Source organism: Ornithorhynchus anatinus, chromosome 2 (genome assembly GCF_004115215.2).
Source record: "Ornithorhynchus anatinus isolate Pmale09 chromosome 2, mOrnAna1.pri.v4, whole genome shotgun sequence".
NCBI classification, from domain to species: Eukaryota; Metazoa; Chordata; class Mammalia; order Monotremata; family Ornithorhynchidae; genus Ornithorhynchus; species Ornithorhynchus anatinus.
Window position 1 is genome coordinate 159,967,490 of NC_041729.1, and position 19,149 is coordinate 159,986,638.

At 47.0% G+C, this 19,149-nt stretch overlaps 1 protein-coding gene across 5 annotated transcripts in view; it reads left to right on the plus strand.

Annotated features, from left to right (window-relative positions):
* Window positions 1–19,149, plus strand: part of MON2 (MON2 homolog, regulator of endosome-to-Golgi trafficking) — a 157,532-nt gene that overhangs the window by 66,919 nt on the left and 71,464 nt on the right. For 3 of the 5 annotated variants that reach the window (XM_029053129.1, XM_029053141.1, XM_029053158.1), the window contains 8 exons: window positions 609–790; window positions 4,280–4,392; window positions 4,696–4,800; window positions 7,047–7,127; window positions 7,214–7,287; window positions 7,375–7,465; window positions 13,193–13,294; window positions 19,050–19,052. In XM_029053129.1, coding sequence (XP_028908962.1) covers window positions 609–790; window positions 4,280–4,392; window positions 4,696–4,800; window positions 7,047–7,127; window positions 7,214–7,287; window positions 7,375–7,465; window positions 13,193–13,294; window positions 19,050–19,052 — 751 coding nt within the window. The remainder of the gene's footprint in view (window positions 1–608; window positions 791–4,279; window positions 4,393–4,695; window positions 4,801–7,046; window positions 7,128–7,213; window positions 7,288–7,374; window positions 7,466–13,192; window positions 13,295–19,049; window positions 19,053–19,149) is intronic. The other 2 variants (XM_029053136.1, XM_029053151.1) reach the window with 1 other exon arrangement.

Genomic DNA, 19,149 nt, shown 5'->3' on the forward strand with positions numbered 1-19,149 from the left:
TCCTTTTCCCGTCATTGCGTTCCGATTTTCAGACTATCCCCGAGACCTATTTGACCAAACAGTCGTATTTATTGAGCGCTTACCGTGTGCAGCGCATTGCACTGAGCGCTTGGGAGAGTGCGGTGCCCCAGAGTTGGTATTCAATAGTATTTATTGAGCGCTTACTATGTGCAGAGCACTGTACTAAGCGCTTGGAATGAACAAGTCGGCAACAGATAGAGACAGTCCCTGCCGTTTGACGGGCTTACAGTCTAATACAGTCTAGTATTCATGTTCCCTCCCTACCCACAACGGGCTTTCCGTTTTTAATTTTGACAGCATTTTGTGTGAATTTGTTCACAAGTTAACCAGCCCGCTTTAGCTTCGGAATTCCTGTAGTGAAAGTCCTCTGTTCCCCCTTTATTGGGTGACTTCCCGTGGTGCCTCACGGAATTCAATGCAGGGGCTCTAACAGACTTATCACTTGTAATTATTGAGCGCCTACTTTATGCAGAGCACTGTACTGAGCGCTCGGCTGAGTCCAGTGTAACAATACAACCGACACATTCCCTGCCCACAACACTCTAGGACTTGATTTCTAAAGACTAAAGACTTGATTTCTCTTTCAGTACGGATGAAGCCGCCACAGAGAATATTTTAAAAGCCGAACTGACCATGGCTGCTCTCTGTGGGAAGCTGAGTCTCGTAACGTCAAGAGATGCCTTTATTACCGCCATTTGCAAAGGGTCCCTGCCCCCGCATTATACGCTTACCGTACTCAACTCCTCGAGCGCCACGCTCTGCAACAAATGTAAGGATGGTACTCAGTTTATTCCCTTTGTTGTTCAACTGTCGGCAGGCTAATGCAGTCAGTCGGTGATACTTATTGAGTGCTTACTGTGTGCAGAGCACTGAGCTGAGTGCTTGGGAGAGTTCAACACAGTAGAGTAATAATTATGGTAGTTGTTAAGCGCTTACTCTGTGCAGGCACTGTAATAATAATGATGGCATTTGTTAAGCGCTTACTATGTGCAAAGCATTGTTTTAAGCGCTGGGAAGGATGCAAGGTAATCAGGTTGTCCCACGTGAGGTTCACAGTCTTCATCCCCATTTTACAGCTGAGGAAACTGAGGCACAGAGAAGTGAAGTGACGTGCCCAAAGTCACACAGCTGACAGGCGGCAGAACCGGGATTTGAACCCGTGACCTCTGGCTCCCCAGCCCTGTCTCTTTCCACTGAGCCGTGCTGCTTCACTGTACTAAGACCTGACGTTGGATACAAGCAAATTGGGATGGATACAGTCCCTGTCCCTGGTGGGGCGCACAGTCTTAATCTCCATTTTCCAGATGAGGTTACTGAGGCACAGAGAAGTGAAGTGACTTACCCAAGGTCACGCAGCAAAAAAGTGGCAGAGCTGGGATTAGAACCCGTGTCCTCCCGACTCCCAGGCCCATGATCTTTCCACTAAGCCATCCCTGCCTCGAGAAGTTTACCAATCTCACTGAGGGGTTTGCGATCTAGTGGACTAGCCAGCCAGTGAATGCAGTTTTTTTATATAATAATGATTAATTATGGTATTTGTTAAGCGCTTACTATGTGCCAAGAACTGTTCTAAGCACTGGAGTAGATTCAGAGTAATCAGGTTGTCCCACTTGGGGCTCACAGTCTTAATCCCCATTTTACAGAAGAAGTAATGAGGCACAGAGAAGTGAAGTGGTTTGCCCAAGGTCACCCAGCAGACAAGTGGCAGAGCTGGGATTAGAACCCACGTCCTCTGACTCCCAAGCCCGGGCTCTTGCCACTAAGCTACCAATGGAAGTAGCCACTATAAAGGAATTTTCTGTTGCAAAATATTTTTTGGAAATTGTCATTTAAAAGAATGTCACTGTGCCGCTCTCTTGATCCCCGTCTCCCCCAAGTATGGTAGCCCTGATTCTTGCTCCATAAATGGAAACATACATTGGAAGCGTAAATTGTGACACTTCTTAAGCACTTACTGTGTGCCAAGCTCAATCAGTTTGACCTTCTCGTGAATACATTACTTTTTTGTTTAACTTTAGTTTGCTCATGAAAAGTGCATACAGGTGCCTTTTTATGCTGCTCTGTAAAAGTCATGTCCCTTTAAAATTTCCATTTTGGGAAGCGGATATTTAAAATGAGGCAATGTCTCTTTTTTTGCATGTGAATGACATTACGTTATGGTACTAAATTAAGAGTACAAATTAATTGCATCTGCCGCATCCGGTGATCTTGATCTTACCTGGCCCGCCTAGCGAACGGTAGCTCAGTGGAAAGAGGCCGGGCTTGGGAGTCAGAGGTCAGGGGTTCAAATCCCGGCTCAGCCGCTTGTCAGCTGTCTGACTTTGGGCAAGTCACTTCACTTCTCTGTGCCCCGGTTGCCTCATCTGTAAAATGGGGATGAGGACCGTGAGGCCCACCTGGGACAACCTGATCACCTTGCATCTACCCCAGCGCTTAGAACAGTGCTTGGCACATAGCGCTTAACAAATGCCATTATTATTATTTATCAACTTTCTGGGCTGAGAGCACGGGACTAGGCCCTGGGAAAGAGTACCCAGGTGGGAAGCAGCATGCTGTAGAGGTTAGAGTATGGGCCTGGGAGTCAAAGATCATGGGTTCTGATCCCACTCTGCCACTTTTCTGCTGTGTGACCTTGGGCAAGTCACTTCACTTCTCTGGGGCTCAGTTACCTCATCTGTAAAATGGGGCTCGAGACTGTGAGCTCCACTTGGGACAGCGACTGTGTCCTACAGGAGTTGCCCGTAAGAGTTTAGAACAGTGCCCGGAACGTAGTAGTCACTTAACAGATACCGCACCGTATCCCTTGAGGGGCTCACACTCTAAGAGCAGGCGTGACAATTGGTAACACGCTGAGCTGAGGAGATCCAATCCTGCCAGGGAATCAGGTCTTGGTAGGCATCATCACTAAAGGAGATGCGTGGGCTCAGTGAGGAGTGAAGATGGCCCCCGAAAATGTGGCGTGAAAACATTGTGACGGACCAAACCGGTCGAGAGAAGATGGCTCCTTTGCAGGGGAAGCTTTTGAGAGGATCAGGAAGCTCAGGCAAAAATTGAAAACCAGGAAAGGCGCAGAGAACCCTTTAGTTCCCCTGGAGTAATGTTGATCCCGTAGTGACCTTTTCAGTCGAATTTGCCCAGGGGTCAATTTTACTAGCAGTGACATCCCCTTCAAGTGTGGAAGGGAAGCAGCGTGGCCTAGTGGGAAGAGCACGGGCCTGGAAATCAGAGGGCTTAGGTTCTGATGCCGGCTCCGCCACTTGTCTGCTCTTGGACTTCACTTTTCTGAGTCTCGGTTACCTCATCTGTAAAATCAGCATGGCTCAGTGGAAAGAGCCCGGACTTGGAAGTCAGAGGGCATGGGTTCGAATCCCGGCTCTGCCACTTGTCAACTATGTGACTGTGGGCAAGTCACTTCACTTCTCCGTGCCTCAGTTCCCTCATCTGTAAAATGGGGATTAACTGTGAGCCTCACGTGGGACAACCTGATTACCATATATCTACCCCAGCGCTTAGAACTGTGCTCTGCACATAGTAAGTGCTTAACAAATACCAACATTGTTATTATTATTATTATTAAAATGGGGATCAAGACTGGGAGCCCCACACGGGGTGTTCATTCAGTCGTATTTATTGAGCACTTACTGTGTGCAGAGCACTGTACTGAGTCCATGGAGTCCAACCTCATTAGCTTGGATATACACTAGTGCTTAGTACAGTGCCTGGTATATAGTAATTGCTTAACAAATTCTATTTAAAAAAAACCAAACAACAAATTAAACTATGAGATTCGTGCACATTCCGACAATAAGGGGAGAGAGTGGTAGCCTTTACTGTAGAAACTGACATGTAAGTGGATGTGAGCGTTTTTTCTCATTCCTAATAATAATAATGATGGTATTTGTTAAGTGCTTTCTGTGTGACAGGAACTGAACTGAGCGCTGGGGTGGATGCAAGCAAATAGGGTTGGGCACAGTCCCTGTCCCGTATAGGGCTCACAGTCTCTGTCCCCGTTTTACAGACGTGGTAACTGAGGCCCAGAGACGTGAAGTGACTTACCTAAAGACACACAGACAAGGGGCGGATCCGGGATTAGAACCCGTGACCTTCTGACTCCCAGGCTCATGCTCATGCTCCACTCCACCATGCTGCTTCTCTAGTAACCGTTCTGTGAAATAAAACACTGCCTTCACCATTTTTTTCATTCCAGACAGCCTACAAAACCATTTGATTTACCCGCGCTCTCCTTTATTTCTTCTAGCATATTCCATTCAGGGACAGAACGTCCAGATGATCAGCCCATCCAGTGAGTCTCATCAGCAAGTTGTGGCCGTGGGTCAGCCGCTGGCAGTCCAGCCTCAAGGGACAGTCATGGTAAAAGAGAGCGGGACCCCCACTCTTTTCCCAAACAGAAAATCTTGCCCACGCGCTCGCAAAAATGATTTCTGCCCCGTTTGAAGTTCCAGCCGATTCTTTTCCTCCGATGGGCTCTGTGAGGGAGCCGGCGGGCTTAAGCACCGTTGCCCGGCGTTAAATGAAAAATCCAACCCCGGAAGGAAACGGCTCCTCCTTAGGACACCATTCAGAGCGGCATCCGTGCTTAAAAGCGCTCCCTTTTTCTCATAACGAAAACGAAACGCTTCGAACAACTCAAAATCGTATCTTTTTCATCTTTAGCTGACTTCCAAAAATATCCAGTGTATGAGGACTTTACTTAATTTGGCTCACTGTCACGGAGCCGTGCTTGGAACGTCGTGGCAACTGGTCTTGGCAACTCTGCAGGTGTGGTATAGATCAGTAGTCTTCTGTCTGCTTTATTTTCCTTTATCTGTACTATTTTTATTTATATTAAGGTTTACCACCCCCTCTAGACTGTTAGCTTGAAGTGGGCAGGGAATGTGTCTACCGACTCGGTTGCGTACTCTTCCAAGTGCACAGAACAGTGCTGTGCACACAGTAAGCGCTCAGTGAGTTTCACCGATGAATTGCTCTAGAAACCGCCTCATTCGTGGGCTCCTCTGCATCCCACCCCCTAACTGTGGGGGTCTCTCAGGGTTCAGTTCTGGGTCCCCTCCTATTTTCCGTCTACGCCCACTCCCTTGGAGACCTCGTTTGCTCCCAAGTCTTCAACTACCACCTCTGTACGGATGATACCCATATCTACGTCTCCTCCCCCGATCTCACTCCCTCTCTCCAGTCTTGCATCTCCTCCTGCTCTTCAGGACATCTCTACTTGGTTATCCTCCCGTCACCTCAAACTTAATATGACCAAAACCGATCTCCGTAGCTTCCCACCCAAACCCCGTCCTCCCCCGACTTGCCCATCGCTGTAGATGGCACCGCCTTCCTTCCCGTCTCATAAACCCGTAACCTCAGCTTTATCCCTGACTCCTCTCTGTGTTTCAGTCCCCATATTCAATCCATTATCAAACCCTGTCGGTCCCACCTTCACAACGCCACTAAAATCCGTCCTTTCCTCTCCATCCAGACCGCTACCACGTTAATACGGTCGCTCATCCTATCCCGCCTGGATTATAGCATCGGCCTCCTTGCAGACCTCCCGGCCTGCTGTCTCTCCCCACTCTAGTCCATACTTCACTCTGCTGCGCAGGTCATTTTTCTACCAAAACGTTCAGGACCTGTCACCCCACTCCTCAGAAAACTCCAGTGGTTGCCCATCTACCTCCACATCAAACAAAAACTCCTCACCGTTGACTTTAAAGCTTTAAAGCCTCCGCTTACCTCACTTCACTTCTCTCCATCTACAACCCAACCCACACACTTCACTACTCCGCCAACTTCTCACTGTGTCGCCATCTCGCCTGTCTCGTTGCCGACCCCTGGCCCACACCCTGTTTCTGGCCCGGAACGCCCTCCCTCCTCAAATCTGACCGGCACTTACCCTCCCCCCTCTTCGAAGCCTTATTGAAGGTACATATCTTCCAAGAGGCCTTCCCAGACTAAGTCCTACTTTTGCTCCCACTGCCGTCTGCAGCTCCCTGACTCGCTCCCTTTGCTCTTCCCCGCTCCCGGCCCCATAGCACTTAATGTACATATCTGTAGTTTTATTTATCTGTAATGATGTCTGTCTCCCCTGCAGTAGCCTGCAAGCTGATTGTGAGCAGCGAATGTCACTGTTTAATATTCTGTTGTACTCTCCCAAGCGCTTACCCTGCACACAGTAAGCGCTCAATAAATGTGAATTAAAGAACACCCCAAGATGATTCATTTTCACCTGGACTCTTCTCCCAATCTGTTATGCCCTCCCCTCCCCTCCTATTTTTTGTGCCCTCTCCCCCATTCAGCCCTAAACCAGCCAACCTCCTGCAACTTAGCCATACCGAGAGATACTCCATGAGGCTGAGTTGTCCCGGTTGAATAGAGAGCATCTGTAGGCAGTCTGTAAGTGCTAAGAGAGCAGTGTCGCCTAATGCAAAAGAGAACGGGCCCGAGAGTCAGAGGACCTGGGTTCTAACCTCAGCTCCACCACTTGTCTGCTGGGTGACCTTAGGCAGGTCACTTCACTTCTGTGCCTCAGTTCCCTCATCTGCAAAATGGGGGTTAAGACTGGAAGCCCCCTATAGGTCATGGATTATGTCCAACCTGATTAGTTATCTACTCCAATGCTTAGTTCAGTGCCAGGCACTTGGTAAGCACTTAGACTGTAAGCTTGTTGTGGGCAGGGAATGTGCCTGTAATTTCCCCAGTGCTTAGTACAATACCCTGCACGTAATAAACGCTCAGTAAATATGATTAGCAAATTCCATTTTTTTGAAAAAGAGCCCTGCTCTCGTTATGCTTCAAGTCCCTTAGGCATTGAGCAGAGCACTCCCTTTTCTCCTGCTGCTCCTTTTTCTGACATTCCCAGCATCTGTCCCTTTCGGGCATCATAATTGCGGCCTCACCTGTTGAAATACTCTGGTGTAGGTGGGTCAGCAAGGAGAGCAATTTTAAAAATTCAGTTTTGTTTAAGAGTTAGAATGTGAATTTCCGTACTTCTGTTTGAAATGTGTTACTTGGAATTGCAGCATCTTGTGTGGATTCTTGGATTGAAACCTGGCAGTGGGGGTGCCTTAAAACCCGGAAGAGCTGTGGAAGGGCCCAGCACAGTGAGTATCGGTCATTTGTCTCAATTCAATAAATGTGCAGAATTTACTCTATTTTATTCATTCATTTTCTCTGTTTCCTCCATTAGGTTCTTACCACAGCAGTGATGACTGATTTACCAGTAATTTCCAACATACTTTCCAGATTATTTGAAAGTTCCCAGTAAGAGACTTTATTGATGGAATTATTCGTTTTCCCCATCTTTAGTTTACAGAATAGTATTGGCTCACCTCACCCTTTTTATTGTAGGTATCTTGATGATGTGTCCTTACATCATTTAATAAATGCCCTCTGTTCTTTGTCACTGGAAGCAATGGATATGGCCTATGGAAACAACAAGGTAGAGAATTTTGTCCTTGTATCTTAAAAACGGGATGGGTTGCAAAAGATGCGAAACTTGATTTTTCTTTAAATTAGTCTTTCGATGACTCTGTAACAGAAATTCTGTGTCCAGAGCTTAGAATTATTATTAATAATAATAATAATATTGGTATTTGTTAAGCCTTACTATGGGCCAGGCACTGTACTCAGTGCTGGGTGGATGCAAGCAAATCAGGTTGGACACAGTCCCTGTCCCGCACGGAGCTCACAGTCTTAATCCCCATTTTACAGATGAGGTAAATTGGGGAACAGAGAAGTGAAGTGACTTGCCCAGGGCCACACAGCAGACAAGGGACGGAGTCGGGATTAGAACCCATGGCCTTCTGACTCCCGGGCCCGTGCTGTTATGCATAATAATTGTGTTTGTTAAGCACTTATCAAGCACTGGGGTAGATGCAGATTCATTTCACTGGACAAAATCCCTGTCCCACTTGGGGCTCACAGTCTAAGTAGGAGGGAGAACAGGCGTTGAATCCCCATTTTATAGTAGAGGAGACTGAGGCACAACGAAGCGAAGAGACTTGCCCAAGATCACACAGGCAATTGTCAGAGTCGGCATTAGAGCCCTGATTATCCGACTCCCAGGCCCGTGCCCTTTCCACTAGGCTACTCTGCTTCTCTCATCCTAAAGTCCATTCGTGATGTTGCCTGGCACTTCAGATCAGGGAGTGAAGTGGGGGAGGAAGCTTTAGAATCTCATGATGGGGTTGGAGAATATGCCGTCAACTAAACGATCATTAAATCCACAAATTGCGTAGCTTGTCAAAGGCTCAAAGCATTACATCATAGGCTGTAGCTATAGTAATGAATTTGTGGACTTAAAAAAATTTTGAGAATGCATTTTTGGAGAGTTGTTCACTATGTCCTCCAGACTTCCATAGACATACTTTTTTAAAAGTCTGTGCAAAATTGTATACAGCCCTGTCCTTTTTATCGGGCCCTGTGTATTGGAACATAGGAAGTTCAAATTTCCTGTTTCTCCAAGTGAAATTTATGTAGCATCTGGTTCGGCCGGACGTACTGTTGATTATTAGAGTGTAGGATTTGGAAAGGATTATCACATTCTTGTAGCCCTGCTTTTGGTCCAGTGGGAAGAACACTAGAAATTTAGGGGTTTTGTTTTGCTTTTGTTTTTTAAGTGGTATTGGTTAAATGCTTACTATGTGCCAGACAGTGTCCTAAACGCTGGGACAGACACAAGGTAACACAGCTTGGACACAGTCCCTGTTGCACATGGGCCTCACAGCGTTTTTTCCCAATTGACAGATGAGGTAACTGAGGCACATAGGAAGTGAAGTGACTTGCCCAAGGTCACATAGCAGACAAGGGGTGGGGCTGGGATTAGAACTCAGGTCCAACTGACTTCCAGGCCCATGTTGTTCCATCTAGACCGGTTTGCTTGTCTAGTCATAGTTCTTCCTGCAGGGGCTGTGCCATCCGTGCTGAAGGTTTCTGACTAAGGAGACGCCCAGGGCATTCCTTGAGGGGGAGAGACCCTGCAGGAATCCTGAAAAATAGCTGCCCAGCTAAGGGTAGCGAGGCCCTTAGTGGTTAATAATGTTGGTATTTGTTAAGCGCTTACTATGTGCAGAGCACTGTTCTGAGCGCTGGGATAGATAGATGGTAATCAGGTTGTCCCACGTGAGGCTCACAGTGTTCATCCCCATTTTACAGATGAGGTAACTGAGGCACAGAGAGGTTAAGTGACTTGCCCACAGTCACACAGCTGACAAGTGAAGCAGCGTGGCTCAGTGGAAAGAGCCCGGGCTTTGGAGTCAGAGGTCATGGGTTCGAATCCCAGCTCTGCCACTTGTCAGCTGTGGGACTGTGGGCAAGTCACTTCACTTCTCTGGGCCTCAGTTACCTCATCCGTAAAATGGGGATTAAGACTGTGAGCCCCACATGGGACAACCTGATTCCCCTGTGTCTACCCCAGCGCTTAGAACAGTGCTCTGCAAATAGTAAGCGCTTAACAAATACCAACATTATTATTATTATTAAGTGGCAGAGCTGGGATTCGAACCCATGACCCCTGACTCCCAAGCCCGGGCTCTTTCCACTGAGCCATGCTGCGTCTCCTTCCGAGGCAAAGGCATGCCTCTCGTGGTCTTAGGCACCAGTCCTCTGGCAGTATCCAGTGGCCGGTTTGGCCAGAATTGGGGACCGCGTGTGAAGAAGTGACTGTGGGCAAGTCACTTTACTTCTCTGTGCCTCAGTTACCTCATCTGTAAAATGGGGATTAAGACTGTGAGCCTCACGTGGGACAACCTGATTCCCCTGTGTCTACTCCAGCGTTTAGAACAGTGCTCTGCACGTAGTAAGCGCTTAACAAATACCAACATTATTGTTATTATTGTTATTATTAAGAAACTCGGTGTGCATGTGCCAGCCTGAGGCAACCCTGCCTGTCACTGGCTTGTCGCGCTGCATTCCAGAGTGGGAACTCGACTGCTGAGGAAGAGAGAGTGAGTAAATGGTGCTGCACAAACCACTAGCGCTAGAATCAGTGCCTTCCTGCAGCTCTCGTTCCTCAAATCTACAGACCAAGGCTCGTCCGTCGTTCCCAAGGGAAGACTCCCAGCTTGGTAATCGTCTTCCGATTACTCAAGGATTACCAGAAGGGATGATGCTTAATGTGACCTGTGTTTCTAAGACTAATTGGGGTGGGAATAGGAAGAAGATATTGGTCCTATTTTTGACTTCAGAACAAGGTCCCGTCTAAATCAACGAGCACCGTGGCCTTGTAATAATAAAGTTGGTATTTGTTAAGCGCTTACTGTGTGCTCGGCACTGTTCTAAGCGCTGGGGTAGATACAGAGCTCACCTCCTCCAAGTGGCCTTCCCAGCCTGAGCCTTTTCCCTCTGCTCCCTCTGCTGCCCCTCTACCCCCTCTTCACCCCCCCTCAGCTAAGCCCCCTTTTCCCCCCCTTTCCCTCTGTTCCTCCCCCCTCCTTTTCCTTCCCCTCAGCACTGCGCTCGTCCGCTCATTTGTATATATTTTTTATTACCCTATTTATTTTGTTAATGAGATGTACGTCACCTTGATTCTATTTATTGCCGTTGTTTTAATGAGATGTACATCCCCTTGATTCTATTGATTGCTGTTGTTTTTGTCTGCCTGTCTCCCCCGATTAGACTGTAAGCCCGTCAGTGGGCAGGGACTGTCTCTATCTGTTGCCGATTTGTACATTCCAAGCGCTTAGTGCAGTGCTCTGCACGTAATAAGCGCTCAATAAATACTATTGAATGAATGAATGAATGCAGGGTAATCAGGTTGTCCCACATGAGGCTCACAGTCTTCATCCCCATTTTACAGATGAGGTCACTGAGGCACAGAGAAGTGAAGTGACTTGCCCACAGTCTCATAGCTAACAAGCGGCAGAGCCTGGATTCGAACCCCTGATCTCTGACTCCCAAGCCCGGGCTCTTTCCACTGAGCCACGCTGCTTCTCCACTAGTTCCTTGTGGAACTGGTACTGGTCTGGAGGCGGACGACCTGAGTTCTAATCCTGACTCTGCCACGGGCCTGCTGTGGGACCTCGGGCAAGTCACGTATCTTCTCTGAGCTTCTCCTCATCCGTAAAATAGGGATTCCATACCTGTTCTCTCCCCCAACCCATGTGCACTTAGACTGTGAGCCTCATGTAGGACAGGATCCGTCTGACCTGATGGCATTAATACAGTGGTTGGCACATAGTAAGCACTTAACAAATACCACATTACTAGTATCGTTATTATTGTTATAAGTCCTAGGGATTCCTAACACTAATTGTGCCATCATAGCATCCGGAGAGGAAGTAAGAGTTGTGTTAAGTAAAGAATCATGAAGGGCTTTGAGAAAGACATAGCTCCTTGATGACAGCACATATTTTATACATAGAATGGTAAAATGAGGTTTTACAACTCATTTGAATGAAATGAAGTGAGAATGAGAGCCCAATAGAGTACCTGTTGTTTTTAATGGTTACAGATTTTTGAGCACTAAAGATTACTGCTTAGCACTCCTAGCTAGATATTCATTATTGTTATTATCCTCAGCAGCATTTTTTCTTATAAACACAAGAGCAGACCATCATCCTGGTGGCGGGGAAGGTATAGTAAAAGTAAAAGATAGGGTCCTTGCTCTAGGGGAGTTTACAGTTTAATGGGAAGAGCAACAGACACAGATGGCAAACGATAGGTAAAAGGGTAAGACCCTACAGATTGTAAAAACAAACTCTGGCAAATAGTTAAACACCAGGGAGGCTGAAGGGATGACGTAATTAGGAAGACTGGAGTCTTTGAAGAGAAATGCAGTTTTATGGAAGATGACCTATTAAAAAATCTTAGGCATTTTAACAAGTTGATTTCATTCCATAGTATTTATTCATTTATTGAGTGCTTACTATGGGCAGAGCACTGTACTAAGCGCTTGGAATGTACAATTCGACAACAGATATTGAATAGCTGTATAGAGGAGAGGTCTGAGGGAGTCCAGTGTCATATTCTCACAATTCTCCCTGTCTCCATTGGCTCCCCTTTTTAGTGTATTTATGCTACGTGACATTTCTTCCTCCACAATATCTCCACAATCCCCTGCTTCCTCTCCATCCAAACTGTCTCCTCCTAACCAACCCCTCTGCCTAACAATCAGTCAGTCAGTAACATTTACTGAGCCTTTACTGTGCACAAAACACTATACCAAGCACTTGGGAGAATTCAGTATAGCAACAGAGTTGAGAGTCACGTTCCCTGCCGACTGTGAGTTTACAGTTGGCGTTGGGGGTGGGGGGAGATAGACATTAAGATAAATAAAAAATTTATAGTATATAACTTATAAGTATGTACACAAGTACCATGGGGTTGAGAGAGGGCAAGTACCAAATGCCTATTCCCATGTGTTTTGTTTCCCTTGTGCTCTCCCAAGAGCTTAACTCAGTGCTTGTGACTCACTAGGCTTTCAGTAAACTGATTGTTATGTTGTGGTTGTCCAGCTGGAAGGTCGATGAGGGCAAATGATAAAGGTGGCGATGAAGGGGACAGTGTATGAAATATTGAAGAGACGGAACCGACAGGATTTAGAGAGTGATTTAGAGAGGGCGGTAAAGGCAGGAAGGAGTCAAAGGTCACACCGATATTGCAAGGTTCTGGGACAGGAAGGACAGTGGCTTTGTCGACAGTGATGGGACGGGTAGAGAAAGGTTTAAGATGGAAGGCGAGGGGTTCAGCCGTGGACAAGATGAGTTTAAGATGCCAGCGGTTCATCCTTGGGAAGATAACGTGGAGGCAGGAGGGAATCCAAGATTGTAAAGATCATGGGCTCGAATGCCGCCTCTGCCCCTTTTCTGCTGGGAGATCTTGGGCAAGTCACTTAACTTCTCTGAGCCTCAGTTCCCTCATCTGTAAAATGGGGCTTAAGACTGTGAGTCCTGTGTGGGAGAGGGACTGTGTCCAAACCGATTATCTTGTACCTACCCCAGCACATAGTAAGCGCTAACAAATACCATTATTATTATTATTGAAGTGGGCGAGAGGGGTTAAGTGAAAGAGGACAGAGGGAGTTGAGCAGAGGAATCAGAGCAGAGCCTTGAGGGACACCAACAGTAAAGGAGTGAGCTCATTCTCTGCTAATTCCATGTATATTTTTTCTGTTATTCGCCTTCTTTTATTGGCATGATCAAAGTATACCCTTTTTTTTTTCCCTTAGGAGCCATCTCTCTTTGCAGTTGCCAAGTTGCTTGAAACAGGCCTAGTGAACATGCACAGAATAGAAATTCTGTGGAGACCCCTAACTGGCCATCTTCTAGAGGTAAGCCAATCGGTCCAAATCGATTGATCGTGACACCCGGACACTTGCTGATTTTTCTTCACCGCTTCCGTGCCTTGTACCTACAGATAATGTTCTGTTTTGGTGGGAGCAGGGATCTAGTCTGTAAGCTCCCTGTGGGCAGGGATTACATCTACATACTCACATGGTATTCTACCAAGCTCCTTGTCCAGTGCATGGCACGCAGTGAGCGCTCAATAAATACAGTCGGTTGATGGACCGATGGATTGGGTTAGGCCAAGGGGCTCGTCTGCGGGACGAGAACGCTCCTGTTTCTGGCATTTCGGCGTAGTTGGCTTTGTCGGTCAGTCAGTCGTATTTATTGAGCGCTTACTGTGTGCGGAGCGCTGTACTAAGCACTTGGGAGAGTCCAGTAGAACACTATAATAGACATATTCCCTGCCCACAACGAGCTTACAGTCTAGAGACGGAGACAGGTATTAATGTAAATAAATAAATGACAGATAAGTCATATAACACATAAGTGCTGTGGGGCTGGAACGGGGGAGTGAAGAAAGGGGAGCAAGTCAGGGCGATGAAGGGGAAAGGAGGGTTTAGGGAAGGTCTCTGGAAGAGCCGTGTCTTCAGTAAGGCTTTGAAGGGCGGGAGAGTCATTGTCTGTGTAGGGGGCAGAAGCAGGGGTCTCCCACAGCGGTGGCCAGGGGGCCGGCCCCCTCTGCAGTAGATTCCCCGACAGCACCCCTCCAGCCAGGGCTGGTGACAGTGGCCGGACTGACTGACCTCGGGGGGTAATTCGGGGGAACCGGGCCCGGTGTCGGGGAGGCGAGGCTCCCCTCCCGCCCGAGTCCCCGTAGCCCAAGGCTTTCGGGCCCGCTTAGGGTGCGCCATTCGGTGGGGCAGGGGGGCAAGGGAGAAATAGGGGCGGCATCTCTCTCGATCTAGATCTGGTGGCCTCAGATGTAGCTCCAGGCCTGCGCTCTTTGGTGGGTCCATAGAGGGGTAGGGCACCTATAGTCAGCGACTCCAAATCCAGCCTTGTCCCTCATTCCACCCCGTTCCACAGTGCACAGGTGCGTGTCTGGGAGACCCGGACCATCCAGATACGCTCCAGGTATTGGCTCGGAAAGGGAGCGAGAGGCCGGAGCTGAATGGCACTAAGCATTTCACTCGGAATCTTCTTAAGAATTCCTACAAATTTTCTCTGAGCTTTTTAGACCTCTTAGCAGAGAAGTAGAACAGGTTTTGTAGCAAAATTCTGACTGGAGGTTTATTCCAGTTCCTAGAGTTCACTGATTCTGCCCTCTTTTCAAAGAGTATTTCAGTGGCAGATCCAGAGCACAGATCTTCAAGTTCTTGGTAGGAACAGCTGCGGTTTATTTTCGGCATATTTAAAAGTACCATTTATATCCACTCCAAAAGTATTTTCCCACTACTATGGTATAAGGTAGAAAACGACCCTTTATTAATTGGTGTGAGAATTTCGGTGTTTTAATATATTTCAAAAAACAGAATAATCTTACCCTGTACCATTTGGCTAGATTATAAACTCCCTGAGTGCAGTAGTTGTGTCTACCATTACTCTATTATATCATACTCTACCGTGCACTTAGTTCCATGCTCTGCACACAGTAAGCACTCAATAAATACCATTAATTGTTTCACACTCTGTGATGCAAGTCAGAATTATGTTTTCTAAGAGGAGGGCAACAATTCCATACATTTCACACCCTATGAATTACATGAAGAAACACAGTTTTATAAATCGGTATCCAAGGAAATGTTTGATAAAGTAAGGAAAATATGAACCCTTGCAGTAGAACTATGATAAAATTAGCACAACCAGCAATTTACTTCATTGTGAGCTACCTCACTGTGCCCTTTGTGAACTCATCTTCCCACTCAAAACCTATTTTCCCCATGACTTTCCCATCATTGTAGGCGGTACCACAATCCTCCCTGCCTCAAAAGTCCATAATCATGGCACCGTCCTCGACTCACTTCATTCAACCCATATATTCAGGGATTCCGTATCTTGTCGGTTCTACCTTCGCAACACCTCTAGGATCTGCCCTTTCCTCTCCATCCAAACTACTATCGTGTTAATTAAAAAACCTCTCTCCTGCCTTGATTTCTCTATCAGCCTCTTTGCTGACCTCTCTGCTTCCTGTCTCTCCCCATTCCGGTCCATACCCCAGTCTGCTGCTTGGATCGTTTTTCTAAACAAAAAAGGCCAGTTCATGTTTCCCCACTCTAGAAGCGTGGCTCAGTGGGGAAGCGGCGCGGCTCAGTGGAAAGAGCCTGGGCTTCGGAGTCAGAGGTCATGGGTTCGATTCCCAGCTCTGCCACTTGTCAGCTGTGTGACTGTGGGCAAGTCACTTAACTCCTCTGTGCCGCAGTTACCTCATCTGTAAAATGGGGATTAACTGTGAGCCTCACGTGGGACAACCTGCTTACCCTGTATCTACCCCAGCGCTTAGAACAGTGCTCTGCACATAGTAAGCGCTTAATAAATGCCAACATTATTATTATTATTATTAGAACCTCCGGTGATTGCCCGTCCACCTCAAACAGAAATTCCCTGTCATTTAAGCACTCAGTCTCCCTGCTCCTTTTGACTTAGGTCTCTGATTTCGTACCACAACTCAGCACGTTCACTTTGCCCCTCTGCTGCCAACTTACTCGCCGTATTTCAATTTCGTCCGTCTCACTACGGACCCCTCGCCCACATCCTGCCTCTGGCCTGGAAATCTCTCCCTCTTCATGTCTGATAGACCATCACTGGCCCACCTTCAAAGCCTTATGGAAATCACGTCTCCTCCAGGAGGCCTTCCCCGACTAGACCCTCACTTCGTCTTCTCCCACTCCCTTCGGCATCCCCCTCGTTCTTGGGTTTCTACCCGTAAGTACTTGATATTCACCCTCGTCTCCACAGCACTCACGTACTTATCCACATGTCATTTCAGTGTCTGTCTCCCTCTCTAGACTGTAAGCTCACTGATCAGGGAACATATCTGGCAATTCTCAAGCGTTTAGTAGTAATAATAATAATAACAATAATGTCATTTGGTAAGCGCTTACTATATGCCAAGCACGGTTCACAGTAACTGCTCGATAACAGAGAAGCAGCGTGGCTTAGTGGAGAGAGCACGGGCTTGGGCGTCAGAGGTCATAGGTTTGAATCCCAACTCCGCCACTTGTCTGCTGTGTGTTCTTGGGCAAGTCACTTAACTTCTCTGTGCCTCAGTTTCCTCATCTGTAAAAATGGGGATTAAAAAATGTGAGCCCCACGTGGGACAACCTGATGACCCTGTATCTAACCCAGTTTTTAGAACAGTGCTCTGCACATAGTAAGCGCTTAACAAATACCTTAATTGTTATTATTATTATTAAATATGGTTGTTAATCATAGCTTTAATACAAAATTTAAAATAGAGCTGTTTCTAAAAGGGGTGGATGAAAAGCAGCATCATTGGCCCAGTGGAAAGAACAAGGACCTTTGTTGTAATCCTCGCTTTGTCACTTGCTTGTAAGTGTGACCCTGGCTCAGTGGAAAGAGCCCGGGCTTTGGAGTCAGAGGTCATGGGTTCGACTCCCGGCTCTGCCACTTGTCAGCTCTGTGACTGTGGGCAAGTCACTTAACTTCTCTGTGCCTCAGTTACCTCATCTGTAAAATGGGGATTAAGATAGCCCCACATGGGACAACCTGATCACCTTGTGTCTACCCAGCACTTAGAACAGTGCTCTGAACATAGTAAGCGCTTAACAAATACCAACATTATTAAGTCACTTAACTTCTCTGTGCCTCACTTACTTCATCTGTAAAATGGGGATAAAATAGCTACTCTCTACTTTGCCCCTTAGACAATGAGCCCTACGTTGGACGGGGCCTGTATCTGATCTGCTTTCATTGTAGCTACCCCCAGTGCTTAGTACCGTGCTCGGCATATCGTAGGCGCTTAACAGTGGTATTTGAGTGCGTACTGTGTGCGGAGCATTAAACTAAGCACTTAGGAAAATGCAGCACAGCAGTGTCGGGAGATGCAATCCCTGCCTGCGTGGAGCTCACGGTGTACAGAGAAGCAGCTTGGCTCAGCAGATAGAGCACGGGCCTGGGAATCAGGAGGACCTGAAGCCCGATTCCGGCTCCGCCACTTGTCTGCTGTGTGACCCTGAGGAGCGAGTCACTGCATTTCTCTGTGTCTGTTACCCCATCTGCAAAACAGGGATTAAGACGGTGAGCCCCTTGTGAGACGGGGACTACGTCCAACCTGATTACCCTGTATCTACCCGGTGTTGAGTACAGTGCCTGGCACATAGTAAGCGCGTAACAGTGTAGACAGCCCGAACATCCTCCCCATCTCACAAGTCCGTAACTTTGGCATCATCCTCGACTCATCTCTCTCGTAACTCGCAAATTCATTCTGCCTCCAAACCCTGTCTGTCCGACCTTCGCAACGTCTCTAGAATCCGCCCTTCCCTCTCCGTCCAAACTGCCGCTCCACTCTTCCGAGCAGTTTTCCTGCCCCGCCTTGATTTACTGCATCGACCTCCTTGCTGACCTCCCAGCCTCCTGTCTCTCCCCACTCCAGTCCATTCTTCACTCTGCTGCCCGGATCATTTTTCATAAAATCCACTCCGTCCACATCTCCCAACTCCTCAAGGACTTCCGGTCCTTGCCCATGTGCCTCTTCATCCCTTTTAGCACTTAATTCATTCTCCCCTCAGCCCTGCAGCATTTATGAACGTTTGCTTTATTTTAATATTTGTCTCCCTCTCTAGACTGTAAGCTCCTCTTGGACAGGGAACATGCCTACATTATTATATATATAACTCTGCACTCTCTTAGGGGCTTAGTATAGCTCTTAAGAGAGTATTAAAGTGTAACGCCTGTTCTCCCTTCGGCTGTGGGCCCCATATTCATTCATTCATTCATTCAACTCAGTCATATTTACTGAGCGCTTACTGTGTGCAGAGCACTGTACTAAGTGCTTGGAAAGTGCAGTTCAGCAACAAATAGAGACAGTCCCGGCCCACAACGGCCTCACAGTCTAGAATCACCAGTGGGATGGGGACGGTGTCCATTTTGGTTATGTTGTATCTGTCACAGTTTTTTCATGCTTTTTTTTTTTAAATGATTTTTGTTATGCGCTTACTATGTGCCAGGCACTGTACTAAGTGCTGGGTAGATGCAGGATAATCAACTTGGACTTAATCCCTGTCGCCGTGGGGCTCACGGTCTTAATCCCTATTCTGCAGGTGGGGTAACTGAGACACAAAAAGTGAAGCAATTTGCCTGTGGTCACACAGCAGACAAGTTTGCGGCACATAGCAAGTGCTTAACAAATACCGCAAGTGTAACTATTATTGCCACGTTTTAGATTGTGAGCCCCGAGAGTCAGGGATTGCTTTTAATTCCCACCTGGGTATGCTTTCCCAGCGTTTAGTAGAGTGCTGTGCACACAGGAAGCACCCAATTAATGCTATTACTACTGCTGCAGTGCTCCGCAAACAGTGAAACACTCAGTGAATAGGATCGATTGATGCACTTACTGAGCACTTTTTGCATTCTATTATGAATAATCACGTTTTTATTCTAACACTGAATTTCAACATGAGACTAGAGTGCTTTTCTCAATCTTATACCGGTGAGTTTTGGTTATGTTCAGTCTGATTGGATAGTCTTAAAAAAGATGCTTTCGGAAGTGAATGTTTTCTTAGTTTTCATCTTTATTCCTTTTGTCTCTTTCTACTGCTTTCCTCTTGCCCCTTTATTCAGAAGGTAAGTTTGCCTGTGGATATATTTCCTTTGTTTTCTATTAAGGATAGCTTTAATGAAGACAGGCAGTCCCTTATTTTTGATTTTTTCTGCTAAAGAG